Here is a 20123-nt window from a genome sequence, read left to right on the forward strand (position 1 = left end):
AGCGCAGTCCTATACAATAGCCCCTGGTTCTCGCTTGTATCTGTGGCCCGCTGCAGCGACGGCCTTGATAGACTCGCTGTCAGATTCGGTCCGGATGTTTCGTAAAATGCAACAACGTAATTTACCTATAAGTTAAATGAAGCGCCGGTTTCTGAAAAAAACAATCTTTTAGATCAAGTACAATAACGGATTTCCAGTGAATGTATACACATATCATAGCCCAAGCGTAAAAGCAGTAGAAGCGGAATGGCGGGCTCATACTGTCTTTTTTTCGCCGGCGCGCATTAGCAGCGCATGCATTTGCTAAGATACAATCAATGTAACCAAACCAAACGCCAAGCAGGATAGCGTTACAAAAGCCTCCTATGCCTTTTGTGCGGAGGACATGCCCGAAGTGAATCACTCGGGCGCCGGTTTGCTGCGGTGCGTTTCAGAGCACCAGAAACTTCCAAACTGCGCGGTTGTATATCTAAACAGCGAACTGGCTTTCTCCGCGATTCGGAGACAGTTACTATGTATGCGCAATACTCTGGTATTATAACTAATATTAACCTGTTACAAAAATTCGAAGCTGACGAGCGCGGCGAATATCCTGAGCGGCGCATTTCTGTTGACAGCTGGTGACGTATGCAATTTCCGCAAATGCGCATAGGGGATTGGCAGCCAAGCCTGCGCCTCCGATTGGTCGGTGAACCGCTTTCAAACCGAAGTAACCGTCACAGGTCACAGAAATTGGCGGCTCAGGAATTCGCCGCTCGTCCTTCGAATTTTCGGTACAGGTTATATTGGTTTAATACAGAGTATTTTGGCCCGCGATACATAGTAAGTTCCGAATCGGGAGAAAGTTCGTTTGTAGAATAAACCCAGTTTGACAGTTCAGTAGTCTCTGCAAACGCACGCAGCCCAAACCGAGCCGCGAGTGATTCACTTCGGGCATTCCTCCGCCAGAAAACTGATACGCCCGCAGACTTTGTAACCGCTATTCCTCTGGGTTTGGGTATCATTATTGTATCTAGGCTATTTTGCATGCGATCTCACGGAATTCAATGAACCCGTTCTGTCCCTATATAAACCCTAACCAAAATATAAAAAAAGGTTATAGGACATAATTATCGGTCTACCCTAACCCTAAGTCATAAAGTTAAACCTTACTTAGTCTAGGTATCCGACGAAGTGTGTTAGGGTTAGGGTTTTGCATCATTTTTGATATACGGAAAGTCTGTGCATCATGATGATACACAGAAATCTGTGCATCACTTCGTGATAACTAAGGTGCCTAAAGTGGATTTGCGCCGTAGTGGGCTACCTTGATACGCACTATGTACCGGTATGACTATGTATGTATGTATGTACCGGTATGTATGTATGTATGTATGTATGTATGTATGTATGTATGTACCGGTATGTATGTATGTATATGTACCGGTATGTATGTATGTATGTACCGGTATGTATGTATGTATGTATATGTACCGGGTACCGGTATGTATGTATGTACCGCAGTATCGGTATGTATGTATGTATGTACCGGTATGTATGTATGTAGTTATGTACCGGTATGTATGTATGTATGTACCGGTATATGTATGTTCCGGTATGTATGTATGTATGTACCGGTATGTATATGTATGTATATGTATGTACTGGTATGTATGTATGTACCGGTATGACTATGTATGTATGTATGTACCGGTGTGTATGTATGTATGTATGTATGTACCGGTATGTATGTATGTACCGGTATGTATGTATGTACCGGTATGTATGTATGTATGAGAACGCAGTCTGAGGTTCAAAATTAACGCATGTGGCATGATGTGCTTATTAGATTCATGCGGTTGCAAGTCTGCCAAATTTTCTTTGGACATTAGCTGAAAAAATACGGTAATTCCGCGAGGCCGTGCTCTGGAACGAACTAGTTAGTATAGTCGAATTTTCAGGGAGTCACACGGACTCCTGCATATTTCAAATCAGCTAGGAGTCCGACAGTCAATCAGGGAGTATTTGACTCCGAACTCCCGTTAATTTCGCACCCTGTGTATGTGTGCGTATGTGCGTGCGTGTGCGTGTGCGTGTGCATTCAATGCCAGATTCATGACCTACTGCTTAAATCCTCTATTTCACAAAATAAACCTAATTCTACCGCCAAAAATGACTGAGGATGACATCATGATTTATATCCTGCACAGAACGCCCCTCTACCGGCGACAAATATGAAAGAGTTAATCTGCGATGGGTAGGGCGAGTACCCCTGCAGTTGTAAAATAGACCCTTCCACGCGAGACAGTCTGCGTTCGACGCTGCATGGCAGACACTGTGCAGTCTTGCAAGTATTTACGTTTAATTTCGCCGCATAGTCCCTGTAATATACCGTCGTAGGAGTCACGATGGGACTATGCAGGCGGTGGAATTGTTACTTGACCATCTGAGATTGCGACAAAATACAGTGCATGTTTAGAAGACTGAAATTCTGAATCGCAGACAAGGCGGAGCTTGTGAGAAAAGTAAAAAAACGGAGGCAGCCATGTTGAAATTGGGTTGAGATGTCTCGTTCACCGACACCGCATATCGACTTATTTTCAACAGCTGCAATGTAAGTGGATGAGTAGTAAAGACGCATCAGGAGTTCAACAAAAGTATTGATGATGTGGCTGATCAAGGTTCTTCTTATTTGCTCCATACTTGGCTTAGGTAAGTCTGAAATGTATTGCAAAAAATTACGTAAATTATGTGTCTGGCGCTGGTTTGGTCTAACCAAACTGCGCTGTAGGGGTGGTCAGTTAGATTCATTATCGCTTAGTGCTATGTATGCGTCGTGCGATAAACGAATCGAATCTTTTTATAGATGTTGTAGAATGAAGTGAAATAGAGTGATACAATATAACACGAGTGAATATTTGACTTATGAGAGTCAATTGCCAAAAATTATTTTATTTTAAAATTTAATATTTTAAATTTCAATGTTTATAACTTTTAAAACTCGTCAGAATTTATACTGAAAGCTTTAGCACACATTATACAGTACATAACCAAACAGACAAACAGACACAATGACACAAACACGCATGTGCACACACAAACCTGAGCACACCCTCCCAAACACGTACATGTACGCGCCTGTGCCTGTGTGTGTATGTTCGTAGACATGTATGTGTCTGCGTGATTATGTGCATGTACGGTAATGGGTTTTATCGAAGATATATTACAAGTAGAGATTTCTGACGTTACCGGTACTATTGGCAATAACAGTAATACCAGCTCTAGTACTATTACTATTAAGTGGATACATTTAGGTTAAATTCATATATAATTATGGTTTCCTATCTATATGAGATCCCTTTGTAAGTGGCCCATGCATTCGCTACTTCGGTCAGGGACACAAGAGACAATATATAGTCAGGTTAATGATTTGACAGTGTCTGTATCTTCGTTGGTACATGTACTTGTTTAACATGAGCTGTAGCTGAACATTATATTTGGCAGGTGATGTGCACATGCAGCAGTGCTGGAACTAGTATTGTTGCCTGGCACCAGATATAAAAATATCACCTTCAAAAATCTGTAAACATGGTGTGCACTGTAGAGCATTGGGTGTGTGTGTAATGTGTATAGTGAAATACATATTAAAATCTCTACCCCCACACACTATTACCATGAACATATATGTCTAGCATGAATACTCATGTGTTCATGCTACTACCAGTACTAGCGCTCATAGGGTCTATGTCCCCCAGGGTACCTTCCGGCAGTACCCCGGGGGACATAGATTCTCTCAGCAGTACTAGCTAATGTGGTGAAGGCTATATTAACTATAGCTGCCCACACACAAGCATGCACGCAGTCGAACAAAGATAACATACAGGCAAATCTAATACAATGCAACATCAAATAAATTTACTATATTTTTCTACTAATCCTCCTGACTAATATGTTTTGTATGTTAGATATAAAATGGGTGATACTGGCTGGGAGTTGAGAATTTTTGACAGATTCTTGATTTCTTGATTACACCGAATTTGTGCACTTAATTTTTCTATGAATTTTAAAGAAGAATACTGCTTCTAGGTTCATATCCTATCACCAATAAAAATTATCACGTTTTATTTGTCGCTTGTTAATCATTAGTTAAAAATAACTGTGAAATGAGTATAGAAGTGCTATTTAGAATGACCAAATGAAATGGTTTTGCACTCAGCTATTGGCATCATGGTTGATGTTGGATGTAATTTTAGGATCACATTCTGGACATGCAGTGCGATGAACACATTGATTGGAAAATAGTACAGGTGGTGTGGTCATTTCTAGTGTTCATACTGTACAAGAGAGTTCTGCATCCCGAGCTTCTCTCCTCACATGCATGCACTGATTCAGGCATAGACCTGATTGATGTGACCTGCCGGCTAGTCACAAAGGCCAGCTGAGTTTGGCTAGTTTCACATTTTTATGCACATGGAAAATAGAGCTTTGCACATTATGCAGTCATGGGTGGAGCTTATACTGGCTTTTCTTCTGTATGGCCTTTGTTAACTAACTTATGTGATTCCTAATCAAGATTTGGGTGGGAGTTTCTCTTTCACTGTAAAGAAGCTTGTGTATTTTGGAGCAATAATATAGGTATCTAGGACAAGAGAGAGCCAGCAGAAAGTAAGGTGGGGGTAATACGATAATATTGACAGGAGAGATAGGAGTGCACCAAAAAATATCACTACTAGTACTAGTTTTGTGTATGTATGTGTGTGAGACGGTGCGCACATATATATATGTGAGGGTGCATGAATGTGTGTCTATTTTTCATTTCGATTACAATACTTATCTGTGAAATTCTAAGGTATGTTTATTTATCTACCACTACAAACACACTGACATGTATGAAAACAAGTAGAATCAGCTGATGAGATTCCAGTTCTACATGTATGTCGACTTATCAAGCCAGCATCCTGCTACTCACATAGATGTGTTCACAGTCGGCTATACCGCATACATAGTATACGTTCAACATGTACATCATTTGGTCGATATATATATTGCGATTTGGCCTTGACTGGCTATAATTAGAGTCCTTGACAGTGACATACGTGTACCTGCATTGTATGTCACCGCGTATGGAGCAGTACATACATGTATCATGTATGTGTCAGATTGCACGAGTGAATAGTATGAGTGACTATTGGGGGCAACTCGACTTTTTACAGTGCTATTGAAATTGTCACATGAACAGGACATATTGTAAATTGTATCAGAAGTGGATAAAAACACACCAAAAATTGTTTTTATTCGCGCTTGTTTGTATAGATATATAGTTGTAGGCTTGTAGCCCTGCTAGCTGATATTGACGATCAGTGATCACTATTACAGTTGTATTGAAAAATGAAGAAATTAAGTTGAGAAATATAGATATGTGTATGTGTGGGTTCGTGCTTGCCAACACGTAAGTGTTGGTGTTTACAACTTAAAAAATGAATGACCTCCGATCGGTTTTACTACTACATTGAAATCGATGAGCTATAAAGTCAAAACATAAATTGGTTTAGTGCTGTTCGTATTTTGCATTGCATTTTAGCAATTGGAAGATAAATTTGACTAACTTACTAAATAAACAGTGGAAGCAAGTGAAATAAGTCGCAGTAAAATAGCAAAATGAAGAAGCTATTGATAGTTGGTAGTAATGACAGCAATTTTTATTATGTCCACACTCACTGGTATTGATTTATCGACGCCAGCCATCCACTATCATCATATATATTGTCGTTATTGATATAGTTCGATGTATTGTTTGCACTCCCTAGGGATTGCGATCTCTACTCCTCGTTATACACGTTTCAACCCATGTCTTGTTTTGGGACCAAAATAATTAAATTTATAATTATGGTAGTTGCAGGTCTACATTGCCAAGAGAAATAAATGTAGAAACTAGAATGTGCTTTTCTTTGGTATATTTGTCTGTTCATACATCTGTTCAGGTTTCCTGTCTGTTATTCCTACTCACTCACTCTGCCTCTCCCTCTCTCCCTCTGTCGCTCCCCCTCGCTCTCTCTCTCCCCCTCTCTAGCTCCTACTTTCTCTCACCCCCTCTCTCGTTCTCCCTGTCTCACGCGCGTTTTCGTTATAGCTCCATCCTCCCCCTCGTTTCTGGATGTGCTACTGTGGTTGAGGGAATTTTTCGTGTACTTAAAATCATAGTTGTCTGTCACCATTATTCGCACTTACACGTGCACGTACGTAGTTTTTCATCGCCGCCGTTATCATATCCCTAGCTGTTTACATTTGCGGGTGGGGTGGTTTTTTACGCTTAAATTTGCGCCGTACTGCCTATTACGCTCTGCTACAGTCGGGACAGGCTACAGTACAAAGGCATAATTATTATTCAGACAGTCTCTTCTATCCGACTGGGACGGTTCAATGGGTTCAACACCATCACACTGAGCCAACAGCAACATTCGAATGCTTTGATATAATTTTATAAAAGTGGAACAGGTTTGCGTGCGTGCAGAGCCGGTTAATGTTATTCAAGCGTGCTGGGCCCTGCGCAGATTGTTGTCTGACTGACTTGTTTCATAACCGGGTGTCTAGTTTTTGCCCAGCACCTATTATGCAGTAAAGGTAGCACAATGAATAGTAGACCGATTATTCTGAAAGCGCGTATAAATAATCTTTAGTGCGTAGGTACTTCCACGGCAGTATCATACTCTAGCTGGTCTCATGCGTGCCATGTGTAATCTCTCTGTTATGACAGGTTAGGTTTTGGTTGGTAGGCTCTGATTTCAGTAGGGGCTGGTCTGGGAGAGGGTTTGGTGTCTGCCTGGGGAATGCACACCTCGGTGGGGGTTATTAAAATTGCCAGGATAGAGTTAACTGTAATGGACGGAGGAACGGGCTGCTGCACCTATATTGATTCAAAGGGGTTCACTCTCGGAATAAAAGAGTGATAAAAGACAAATGTAAACTGGGTATGTTTACTCTGTCTGCACCTACTGTGAGACTCCTGGGGAGATTCGGTTAGGTGCGTACATTCTGTGTGATATCTGCTGACATACACAGCGTCTTGTCTATGAAATTGCCCACGCAGGGTTAGTAAGCATGCCGTGTGTGATTCGGAGTCGGGACACATTCAGGATACAAATTAATGTGAAAGTATTGGTTATATAACGCGACAGACATGTTTGGTTAAAAAACTAGACGTGAATCGACGTGAATCAACATTGACAACCATAGCCTAGGAAACCGGGTCAATTTGTGGCCTGAAATTCGACCCGAATTCATATAACTTCGTAATTCTATCCAAATGCACCGTAGGCTGCGCTTGTAGGTGGTGCTGTAAATGTAGTCAGCGAGGAAAGATGTTACGTAACGGACACGATTTATTATTTAGTCACAGTAATGACTCTAATGTAGGGATAAGGTGGTTAATCTTGAACGTGTAGAGAAATAAACGCTGCATCAATGGCAGTTGGGGTGATGTCCAAGCAATACCCTCAACTTGCCAACATGTTCAAGCGAATAAGCGTATAAAGTGTTCCGAACGAGGAAGATCAGTGCTCCAATGCAGACCAGTCCATTCGCACTGGGCCCATTGCTTGCTGAAAAGAAAACTGCTGGAAGGCCCTTGGGGCAAGAATCTATAAGCAGTGATGACCTAGTTCCATGTTTTATTACACAGTATTACATGTACCCCTGCAACAACGAGCGAGAAGCACTCCATGTTTATGAAGTCTCGGATGGAGTTGTGAGAGAAACGGCGACTTCGAGGCCGGGTGCGGATAGGCAGAAGCTAAGGCATTAGTTACACCTGGTATCGAGAGGGTAGCCCGTTGGAAAACCTGCAGCTCAACTCAGCAGTGCTGTTAACGAAACCTGTGTCACGAATAAAGGACGAGTGTTGATTTCTGTTTAGCAGGTGCTGATTTGGGTCAGGATAGGTATAATCTACCTTGCACATATCATATATGTAAATATAAACGTTGATATCTCTATATTTTGTATACATGTTTGCTGCAGCTAAGCCGTACACGTGGTTTTTTATTACCTAGCAAGTAAACGAACCGTTTCTATCATTTTATTGCTAACCGTCTGCAGTCTGTGCTGGAAACCCTCAGGAAATGCTAGAATAAATATATGGCCCATAGAAATTAAATGGAAATAATACATTTTAATACCTGTCAGATTCATTCAAAATATATGGCTGCTTGTGCTCATGCATTTCAACAAAACCATCGTCTTTGTTGCTTAAATTTAGTTTCATGTCGTTGTGCAATGTTTGCAAATGAACGCATTTAACCACGATATAAGCGGTGAGTTTTCCCACCGGATTTATTAATGATATTAAATTTGATTATGAAGAAGAAGAAGAAGAAGAAGAAGAAGAAGAAGAAGAAGAATAAGAAGAAGAAGAAAAGAAGAAGATGATGATGATGACGCAAAAACGTAGTTCTGCATGCGCGTGTGTACTTGCAAAGCAGGCGGCTAATTAACTCACGTGCGAATTTATTTTTCTTGGATCGAATTTGAATTGACGGTAGTCGTGTGTGTAGTAGGCGTACGGTACTACCTGTATGAGTGGTAAGCGAGTTGGCAGCGGTACTCACGAGAGCACACACACTTCGTAAAAAGCTGAGCGCCGTAGCGCGCTAAACGAGGTCAGCATCGCGCGCACTGCTAAAAGCCGAATAATTTTAAAACTTGCCTTATTGTGAGCAGAAAATATTTTAGAGCGCATTCATCGAGCCTCTCTCTCTTTCTCGTGTGCACAGCCTGTAATGTGAATAAAAATTGGCTCCCTATTGTGAGTGGGGGTGGGGGGCAGCTTACCGTGTTGGTACGTCTGCGCTGTGTGCCGACCGTACAGCATTTGAAGTTTAAGGGCGAAAAATCTATGAACCTTAAAATTTTCGTGTAAACCGCTTTGTGTATAGCATGCCGCCCAGAATTTGCGCTACACGGGCAGAAATTGACGAGTCCATTGGTGGGGGGGGGGCATTTCGCAGTTTTCGTTGGACGCAGTTTCACTTTAGCTGGTGTACCTCGCTTTGAGCTTTCATCTTCAGGAGGTGGAAACGAAGAGTGTAGATTATTCTGTGGTGTTGCATGGAGTATTAAATTCCGGACGGTTTAGATGCCATGTCAACCTCTAAAAATAGATATCTCGATAGCTAATCCACGAATCTCCATGCTCATATTTATATGAAATTTCCGTGATTATAAGCTGGGAGTGGGAAAGTACTGCTGACTATTGTAATGCTGCGGTCACATAACTCCAATTGTTTAAGAGAAAGGATATTATGGAAAATTAGTAAAGCAGTTTTTTTGTTTGCTGTAAAATCTTAACCAGTTTATGAACTACGTATTTAAATTAAGGTGTCGTTTTCCTTCCTCATTTTGCTACTGTGTCAGCTGAGTTTGAATTTAAATTTAAATACATATAAAGGTCTACAGGTGGAAGCATAACTTTAGGGTTCTGCTTGCAGCACTTCGACTGAATAAAGACTTTCACTGCGACCGTGTCGCTCTGTGTCGCCGACGTGCTCTAGGATGGCGTGTCGACGATTCCGACAGTGGACGGGGACAGTCTACAAACCAGTCTGTGGCATTGGTGGGCCCTAACTCTTTGGGAATATGAATAGCGGCTTTGTTAGCAGAGCTGGATTTGTCAGCAGCTGGTTTTGATTTTTTCATTAAATTCGCGCTTGAAAGGCAAACAGCCCAGGGGGCACGTTCTGGCTCGCTGAGACAGCGATAGACTGGATAGACTGTCGCTCGGGGGCCATTGTCTGCGCCATGGCAGCTGGTGCAGGGAAACAGGAGGTGGCGCTAGTCTGCGCGCGCCTGCACCCCGCCGACCCTGTAGCTCCCGTACAGTAGCAGCAGTCTGTTATCTGGGCCACCAGGTTTAGTTTCTGTGGAGGCTGTGCAGGCAACCCCTTTCCTACAAACCTTGTAGCTGTCCCTGCGAGCCATAAACACGACCGAGTGCACAATCCCGCAAAGCTGCACTTGTTCACACTGAAGATCAGTCGGTCGTATATATTACTCGGCACTTATCTTGAGGAGGCAGCATATGATCCTAATTAATTAAATTTAAAAAAATGAAAAATTTGTTCTCATACTAATCGTGACAGGCGTTAAATAATGTTTTTATTATAAACAATACATTTTTAATTCGTTCCGTGTGTAACGTGATTTTTAACGAGTATTGTTTTACGAGACGTAGTCAGTCGCGTTGCCAGTAATAAAATCCACTATATACAGCTGTTAGAATTCTTCGGACGTCGTCGTACATGCGTAGTTACCCCGTGGAATGTGCCGCACGTGTGTAGAGATGGAGTCTACGACGCCTCGCTATGCCGGGGGCTTGCTTCTGTGTCATGCCACATCATGTCCGCGACTTCAGCTTATAGTTGCTCCTCGTAAATGTTACGTATACCGATCACGTTAACGATATGGAGACGCATTCGTGAAAATTAACCTATACGTGGCTTTCTCTGTGTCTCGGTACAGGTACACAGTGTCGTGTGTGTCTACCTACATTCGACATTGGACGTATTTAAAATAATTAGCAGAGACGGTTCTCTCCCTGTGTAGTAGTAGCTTTCATTAGATTCTGTAAAAAGTCGTCACCATTCGCTATTTTATTGGTAGGTTTGGATGTGTCGTCGGGCGCATTTTGTTACAGCACACCATTGCTGATTTTCTGCGCTGGGCTTTTTTAAAATCTATTAGTTTTACTGTTCCAAAGGTTGTGTGATTTTACTACTTCGCCGTCTGCCTGCAGCCAGCTGTAGGGCCTGCATCAGCGATGCGATCCGCGCTTTACTGGAATACAGCAACCTACTATTATGTCCATGCCTTCACAGTGACCCTCGCTGGGCCTAAGCTCTCCCTGATCTAATTTATAGCTAGGAAATGCCGTATTCGGGCACGAACGCGCTTCGGCCCAACCAGCAGAGCGCTTCGAGTCGTTTATGTGCGCTTTTTACGACGTTACGGTCGGTAATAGTTGAATTCGTTGCGTATTGGGTATTGTCGATAGTTGCTGGCCCCCTGGTGGGTGGAATCGAGAAGTGCATCTGTATACACAACATATACGTGTGTCTGTTTTCGAGTTTTGACATTCGTGGTTCTTCAGCCTGGCATTGAGCATCGGACTAGTGCAACCCTTCAAGCCTCTGTCGTGTCCGAGAGCACACACACGTACACGCACGCACATCCACCCATCCACGCGCGCACGCACGCGCACGGGAACACCCCCACACCCGTGTCGGAGGCAACCGAAGCAGCGGTCTTGCGTCTTTAGTGGTTAAAAGGATAGCATCCTCAGAAGAAAGGAAAACAAGGACACTTAATATAGTGAATGTTGACGTTTAGCTACAGCCGCATCTGCCCATGGCGGAACGTGTGTGGCTCGCTGGGGTGGGGGTGGGGGGTGGCAGGCACTATTGAAGAACCCCGTACTGCCACTGGGAAAAGGTTCTTGTTCAATTGCTTTTTACCGATCAATACTTTTTCCAGGTTGTAGGCGTGTCCAAGAAACACGGCCTCAGTATCGTACTGGCAGTGAGGGAGACTGGAATACGGGTGGCCACCGCAACTAGCGACGCCTGTAGGAATTAAATGTTTTGTCACCTGTTTTACTATAGAGCAGATTTGACACTTTGTAATATGCAATGGCTACATCGAGTGTGACAAACAGCTTCTCACAGTGAGCCCAATGTATGTGTGTGTGTGTATGTGTGTGTGTGTGTGTGTGTGTGTGTGTGTGTGTGTGTGTGTGTGCGCGTGCGCGCGTGCGTGCGTGCGCGCGTGCGTGTGTGGATATATGTTGTTTATAATATGTAATACTAATATACTAATAAGTATGACCTATCTGATATATGATATATATCAGTCCAACACGACTCCTGGCGTTGCACAGCCAGTCGGGCGAAACAGTGCTTATTTTACGGATTTTACGACACACACAGCATTGCCTGCTGTTCAGTAACCACCGCATGTCTGTCTTGTTAAGAGACTGAATTTTTCTGCCTTGGAATATTGACTTGTCTGACAGACAGCCATGATTATTTTTCGCATTAGGTGCGTACAGTGAGACTGCGCTGCGTGTACTGGCGCGAGCCTAGGCTGATATGCTCCCCTGCTGCGGTCCTAGCGTTCATCGACGTACGTAATTCAGCCATATTAAAAATGACAAAAGCCTGCGCATTTTGGCACTGATTTCTGGCAGTCTAATAATTATCGACGTCTGTGTCTTGATGCTGTGATACCTGCCAGGTTTCCTCCTGTGCAGGAAAAATCCCGAATAGGGGGAGAAATTTAACGATATCATTAAAAGCGATACATGTGCCAGAGACGAAATTTGTAGTCGGAACGATGGATACAATACACTAACTAACTACGTCGATTTGCCCAATGCGCGAGTATATTATTACGAACCCGTAACTTGGCAAAAGGCCTCTGTACGAGGTTTCTGTGCTGGATACAGGAATAGCCAGGTGGCGTACTCGGCAATAATAGCTAGACTCCCTAGATAAGTAAACAGTTAAGCATCGAAAATAACTAGCCGATATTCGTCTAAGCAAAGTGACCAATATTTCGACTACCATTCGGTCTACTTTCCCATTCCTCGCGATGCGAAAAATGAATGTATATATATTATATATATATATGGAAAATGTATTGCAAGGAACGGCCGCGACTTCTGTTCGGTTAAAATTTCATCACGCGTAATGTCGGGTACGGTAAGGTAGCCCTGGTGATATAACCATGCTCTCAGCAGAGCTATGTCTTCGTTCGTAACCGACGTAATGGCATCGGCGGCGCCAAGCTCCCGAATCCCCGCCGCGTCGTCTACGCGATGGCTGGGGAGACATCCGCCTACAGCTCGCAGCGCCACCTGCACGCACATTCGCCGTAGGTGGAGCCCCCGAAGGTGACCTCTCATCCATGACCGGGAGCTTGGGAACCAAATGGCCCAGAGTGGTGGTCTACGGAGCGGAGCAGAGTTACGGCAGTGACGCCGGCGGCAGTAGCAGCAGCGGCGGCGGCACGGGGGGGGGGAGTGGTGATGTGTAAGCGCGCAGTAACTCCTTCGCTCGCTGAATATCGAGTTGCGCAGTTTTTTTCGAGCGGGCGTTGGTTTGCGCACTGTATGGCGCGCCTGTGTATCTAGGGTCCAATCACGAGATGAATAAATTGCGTGTGCCTGACATGGCATCTATTTATATTTTGGCGCTGCGCAGTAGGGGCATGCTTTTGATACTACGCCCGTGTTCCCTTCACCTGGCCAGAAACTGGCGGGATCGGTAATGACTGACCTGCAATTTAAGTCGTTGATATTTGACGTCGGCAGTGTGGAAGGGGGAATTCGGATTATGCGCAGTATGTTCTTGAAACGTGGCCCGTTCGTGGTATATAGTTCAGCAATAAAGGATCCATGGCAGTCGTATGCGCGTGTGCGCGTTGGTGTAGAGTTTAAGTATTTCCCAGCTTCCTCGGTATATTGTGGAATGTGGATACAGTTAATGTAGACATGTTGTTGAATTGCCTGCCACCTATTATTATAGAAGTGTGCGCTGAAACTCTTTACTGTTAAGTTTACAGACAGAAATTAATGTTTAGACATCGTGTGATCCCATTCCAAACGGCATCCTTGATAGACCCACAACACATAGATCCACATTAGGTCATAATAAAAATATTGTTTGTTTGCCCTCACCCGGCCGATCCGCCAAAAAGGGGCCGGCTCAAAAAATTTCGTTGATCTTTCCCATTTTTTTTTTTTTACAAATTGTATCACTGTATGTTATTTAAATCTGTAGGCAATACATCATAATTATGTACCAAGCAAAACAAACATTCAACATAAAAGGTATCTCCACACAAGCACACCCGAGCACGTAGACACCATGCTGAATTTGTAAAAAGACACCCCTCTAAAAAAAGAAAAAAAAGCCTACCTACCTACCCAAATTTTTCAGCCTGGGTCGGGTGAGGGCAAACAAAGATGTTTTTAATTGTGGCCTTACCATGCGGCTATGACTCTATTAGTAACGTGTTGTAACTAATTTATAAAATTAACGTTAATCTCTTAACCTTTAGGTGGGTTTGTCAGCAGGCAGGCAGGCAGGCGCTAGGCAGGCAGGCAGGCAGGCACAGAAATAGGCAGAAACTTGACTAGCCAGCCAAGAATCGATTGAGAAGTCAAGTATTAATTGTTGTCGAGTACTAATCAACTGCGCTTAGCCAGTCATGCTGTGCACTACTGGTAATGTTAATGTAGAAAAACATGGCATGAAATGCGCGTAAAAAGTAATTTGTTTAATATTGGCATATTCTCAATCGGCTTTGCGCCTAAGAGCCACTTCGGTACACGTTTTCTATTGGTTGGAAGTAACCCCATCAATAAAAAAACTTGCAAAAAACGACCGTACATCTGAATGAGAACCAGGTCAAAGGGGTTGTCATAGTTTGCTATCAGATCAACATTATAATAAATATAAACTAATATGCTACCACCGGCTGCTGCCAAAATAGCCTTTATGTGTGGAAAGTGGAGGACGGTATTATGGGGAATCACGTGTGCTATGTAAAGCGCGCAGGTTTGTGTTTGGGGGCCTTAGAAATACTTCTCAATCAGTGTTAAAGAGTTGGCGTTCAGGTGTAAATGGATCAGGTTATTCTGCGCGCCGGGCTACCTCTTCAATGGCCTGCTGTCACGTATTCAGGTCACCCGGGTCAAGGCTGGCAGGCTAAGGAAACTTGCTGCCCTGTCAACTAGATGCTGAATATTATTTTGATCAGCCCGATTAACCCTTTCGGAGCCAGCGGGATCGTACCACTCGGGTGTTGCCGGGGTGGGCGGTGTTGTATGGCCGTAAGCAACTGAACGCGTTTCACGGCAATCATAAAGTAGCGTAAAACTGTGGGTATAGGAAAAGGGGAATCATCAGAATTGTGCAATTTTGCCCGAGCCATGCTTAATATGTGGCGGGGACCATTGTCGCGCTCCCTACATGTGCGTGATTATTCGGAACGAGTACTAAGTGTACACGTAATACAGGTCTGGTCTGCGAAAACTCTTTGTAGCTCATGTTAGGTTATAGCCGAGGAAATGGAGATATATTGGGTTGGCTGTCTAACATATCGACGGAAGGGCGAATCCCGCACGCGAGATGGTTTAGGGCGAGCGATGGTAATAAGAGGTGAAATTAAACGAGCCAGTTCCCCCGACGTCAATCGTTTCATTTAGCGAACCGACGGATTTCAAATCGAGCTGATTGTGATATAATAACAGACCGAGCTGTTCTTCGGTACGTCACGTGTAACGCGTGCGTAAAACCGTATCCCAGTATTACGAAAACCTAGCCAACGCGATGGCCAGCTAGGGGTCTGAGGAGCCGATATATGAAGCAATAGCAACAACACGTAACTGGGACCGACCTACACAGTAGCTAGCTCCAAGAAACGGTATTGCTAGGGTTAGAATAGCAATAGAATTGTAGCGATAGAATAGTATAGAATAGTATAGAATAGAATAGCGATAGAATTGTATAGACAATCCGTCGCACAGCCTGGTCGGGCTACACAGTAGCCAGCGTACATATCGTAGGAAGGAGCTTCTTTTCAGCGAAAATCTGTTCTGCTGCAAAACAAAGGGTTTATCCGCGCCGTTCTTCTAATGTTTTTTTAAAATAGCTCTACAACTGGGATCCTACCTTTATAGAAACGCTATGCAGACTATGCGTGCGTGGTAGCGGTTAAACACACTGATCGTCTGACGTGACGGCTCAGTTTGTGATCAAGTGCTATAATATTGTGGTTGTGTCACTTGTGTGCGCAATTCTGAATTAGAATACACAATAAGAATAATACTTGCTATACATATGTAACCGTGTGTCATTCAACTGTAGACTTTCTATCGTTTAATTGACTCATATTTGAATTAACATCTCTGCGTGCGTGCGTGCGTGCGTGCGTGCGTGCGTGCGTGCGTGCGTGCGTGCGTGTGTGTTTGTGTCTGTCTATGTATTTATTTTAAGTCTTGTAATTATGTCAGAGATGCCTAAAATGCGATGAAATCTTTTCACAGCGTAAAATCGAATGCTAAATTGCTGAGCGAATAGCATAACGAATGTGCTGCCTTGCACGAGACTGGCAGGCTTATTGATTTTCCCCGATGTTTTGCAAGAGATAAATGTGATGTCTCTCTCTGTTAAGTGATCCGAAGACTGGTCCTGTAAAATCTATAATATAATGATTTTTCTAGGACTGATGGGTAAAGTTTCCTCGAGCAAAACTAGACGTTGTTATTGATACGTCTAAATAAGCTCTTTAATAACTGACGTTACTTACCTTGTAATTGATAAACGTGAAGATAATAAGATTTAAGAATTAACGGGACCATAAACTATAAAAACACCCCCCTCGAGTCAGCATTAGCCCCGAGAGCTATTCGATCCTGTTGGATCACATTAGCAGCAGCCGTGTCTATGCGCACTCTGCAAGTGTTCGAGGTGGGCACGCGTTATTAATGTCAAAGGCTCGTATCGGTGAGGCATTTGCCTTCTGTGTGCGTGATTATCTCCGGCACATTTGCTCGCATCAGCCCCACTGAATCACGAAGCCAAGTCTGCTTGCGCGGCAGATGATTTTCGTAAGTGCGCGTAGACGCTTGCATTCAGGCTGCGACCGGGCGCTTTTCAGCGAGGCCGGCCTCACGGACGACGGATTGCGTCAAAATTCACTAGGCATTAGCTCGACACTCTTGGAAAGCGTGTGGCTAGAAATGTGCATTCATTGTTGTGAAAGCCACGCGGTAAATATCAACATGCATGCAGCAGGCAGGAGGAACCGCGCGTGGGCGACTCGCCACAAGAGTTCCGGCGCTCGCGTGTGACTTTGCCGTTACATTGTGGGCGGATGAAATGAGCGTGGGTGGGTACGCAGTGTTGGTTGGGGGTGGGGAGTGGGTGGGGATAATTTATACTTCACCCCACAAGACATTCGTCAAGTCACTGGGGCATAGCTGGCGCCATCAGTGATGACAGAACCACAGCCCTGATATTTTAATGCGCTCTGACCTAGATTCATCACTACAATTTTTTTAAGCGATGCAGTCCACATAGTTGTCATGGCAACTGCATACGTAGTTGAGCGTGCGTAAGATACTACCGGCTGTGCGGCAACAAGCAAGAAACGTTTGCACACCCAGTCCAGTCCACGAGTAGGATGAGAACTTGCATGAAAGCTAACCGATAAAAAGAAGTCCCTATGGGCTGCTAGTATATCTCTCGCTGCTCAGAAATTTGGTAAAGATGTGCGTGTTTGGTCACAAAGAGTTGCGGTGTCAAAAATATTTCAAATAGTTCCTATGCATCCTGTTTTTTGTAGGATCAATATGGATCAATCTTTTGTCTTTGTTTATTCACATCACTACGGGTGGTGGAGTTTGTCAGATCATGATTAATCCTAAATCAGATCAAGGTTCTTTATACGCTCTTGATCAGATCCATATCTATAGATCATCCTCCATCAGATTTTCCTAATTAGTACTTTAATATGGTGGACAATTAATAGCATGTTGTTTTGAGTTAAAAAATAGCACATTATTTGTATATGCTGTCTACTTCTTTGGTTCTTCCTTGCTCGCACCAGCTTGTTTTAGCTCTTTGACTGTGTTTTTCTCCCACCTCTCTCTCTCTTCTTCTCTCTCTCTCTCCTCTCTCTCTCTCTCTTTTCTCTCTCTCTCTCTCTCTCTCTTCTCTCTCTCTCTCTTCTCTCTTCTCTCTCTCTCTCTCTCTCTCTCTGTCTCCTCAATTCCCCATCTCTGCTCATCGTTCTCTCTCCTCCTCATCTCGCCTCTCTCTCTCCTCTCTTCTCTTTCTCTCTCTCTTCTTTTCTTTCTCTTCTCTCTCTCGTCGGCTCCGTCCCCCGTCCTTTCTCGCCGCTTCATTCTCTCTCACTCTCTTCTCTTATCGCTTCTACGGGCACACTCTACCTATTTATCTATCTATTGCTGTCTTATCCTCACTCCTCATTTCACCTCCTCTCCCTATTTCCGTCCCCTCATTCCTTTTCATCTCTCTCTTTCCTCTTTTTTCCTGTTCTCTTCTCTCTCTAGTCTTTCTTATGTCTTTCCGCGCTTCTTCTTCTTTTTGGTCTCATTTCCGTTTTCTCTCTGTTGTGTGATGTAAGGTCACTTTATGTTACTTAAAGCTCCTTTTGAAGTGACGTGAAAAATTAGTAAATATATCAAATTAACTATTTTTGTTAATCTACTTAAGATATTTACCCAGGTTGTAATGGGTTTTGTGTATGAGAAAAAAGCCATTTTTTGGAGAATTTGCATCAATGTGAGGAAGTGTGTGACCTTAGAGCAGATCTCGCTTGTTACTCCCCTGTTGCCAGAGTGTTAACAATACAATTGGCGCGCTAATGTGAACCCCGATTCAGGTCGTCATCAGATAGGTTTATAGTTTGGTACACGTACGGGGACATGGCAGTCATTCATCCAGTATTGGATGAGATGAAAATGAAGTAGCACTAGACATGAGTTCACTTTGAATGTATTGAAGATGTAAATTCGTCTGTATATTTATGCCGTATGTTTTGATGAGCCAGTGCATCTGCAGCAAAACCTCGACTATATCAGCTTATTCGTAATATACTTTCGTGGCATCCCCGCAGAGCCCGACGCCGCAGCGAGGTCATTTCATCACGATATTTTGATAGATATTGATATCAACAAGAGAAGCATATACGTACAGAAGGAATATATTAATTTATAAGACTATCATTAAGTAATAATATTAAAGAAGATAGTTTAATATTACCTTTTTTATACGATTTCAGGTAATAGCTAGTTTTCATCTTCAACCAGTATTTATGTGCTCAATCGATTGCGACAGTCTAAATAAGTATCAATTAACTTCTTGGTTTGGTATTAATAAAAGGCGAATCTCTGGCTCCATAAGGCCAATAAATTGATATATCTCAGGATTGCTTGATTCTACAACAGACGTCCCAAGTGTCCCGGTCTCACCGGGATCTTCCCGGTACGACATGCTGGTCCCGGTGCCCCGGTATGAGTCTAGAAAGTCCCGATCGTAACATTTTTCAGTTATATCAGGGTTCGAAATTAACGCTCGCACACTCGCAAAATGCGAGTGGATTTCCGAAATTGCGAGTAGAAAATATAAGCACTTGCATTTTATTGCGAGTGACATATAATCTGTTGTCATGGCTATCAAAATCCAACATCCCATATCCAGGCATTTTAAAAGTAACAAGTTGTCAACTAGTGATGTCACGATCATCGATTGAACAGTGGCTCGAACCAAGCGCTTGGTTATCAAAATCCATAATCGATTTCATCGAAGAGAAAAAAAAATCGAAATAAATGTAAAACTTGAACAAGAAAACTTGGAAAACTGATGAGAATCAGAGATATCATTGCTATTTTAGTTCGGGAATCACCCGACATTCGCCGCAGTTACTTCCTGTTGAGGGGCTAAAGCCTAGGACACACTAGGGATTTTATACGCTGGCTAAACAAGCACATACATGCACACACATACATGCACACGACGTTACACACACGCAGGCATTAAACACCCCGAGTAACCGATTGTAACCGATCATCGGTTACTTGGGTCAAACCGATGATCGATTACGATATTACAATCGATTGACAACACTATTGTCAACATAAGTCCTAACGGAACTAGACCAACTAATTTCTGCAAAATTATAAACACGTACTGTCTACAAACTGAGTAAGGATTATAAACCTCGCGCGATCGGCCGCTATCGAGAGTATTCTATCTTCACGCTTTGCAGCCTGGTTTAATAAAGTCATCTCAACATTATATAACATTTATAAAGTAACTAAGAAGATAACATTTTTAATTAAAGTGTTAGCATATTATACACTAAAAAAATAATTATAATAAAAATGTGAGTGTTTCGGATTTTGAGAGTTGAAATTTGACCCATTCGCAAAAAATTGCGAGTGGTTTCAAAAGTTAAATTCTACCCCTGTATATTTTAAAATTTACATCAGTAAATTACTAAATTTGCCGTGGTTGTTGATGTACTTTGATTCCAGCGAACAATAAAAGGCCACAAATGTCAAA

General features: G+C 43.1%; 1 protein-coding gene across 1 annotated transcript in view; it reads left to right on the top strand.

Moving 5' to 3' along the window:
* The first annotated feature begins 2277 nt into the window (after positions 1–2277).
* The window catches only part of LOC106805708 (serine/threonine-protein kinase par-1-like), a 65204-nt gene continuing 47358 nt past the window's right edge, over positions 2278–20123 (top strand). Inside the window, exon 1 of the mRNA XM_014807411.1 lies at positions 2278–2691. Within this exon, the coding sequence (XP_014662897.1) occupies positions 2643–2691 (49 nt within the window). The 5' untranslated portion in view covers positions 2278–2642. The remainder of the gene's footprint in view (positions 2692–20123) is intronic.

Source organism: Priapulus caudatus, unplaced genomic scaffold (genome assembly GCF_000485595.1).
Source record: "Priapulus caudatus unplaced genomic scaffold, Priapulus_caudatus-5.0.1 Scaffold124, whole genome shotgun sequence".
In the NCBI taxonomy this organism is placed as follows: Eukaryota; Metazoa; Priapulida; class Priapulimorpha; order Priapulimorphida; family Priapulidae; genus Priapulus; species Priapulus caudatus.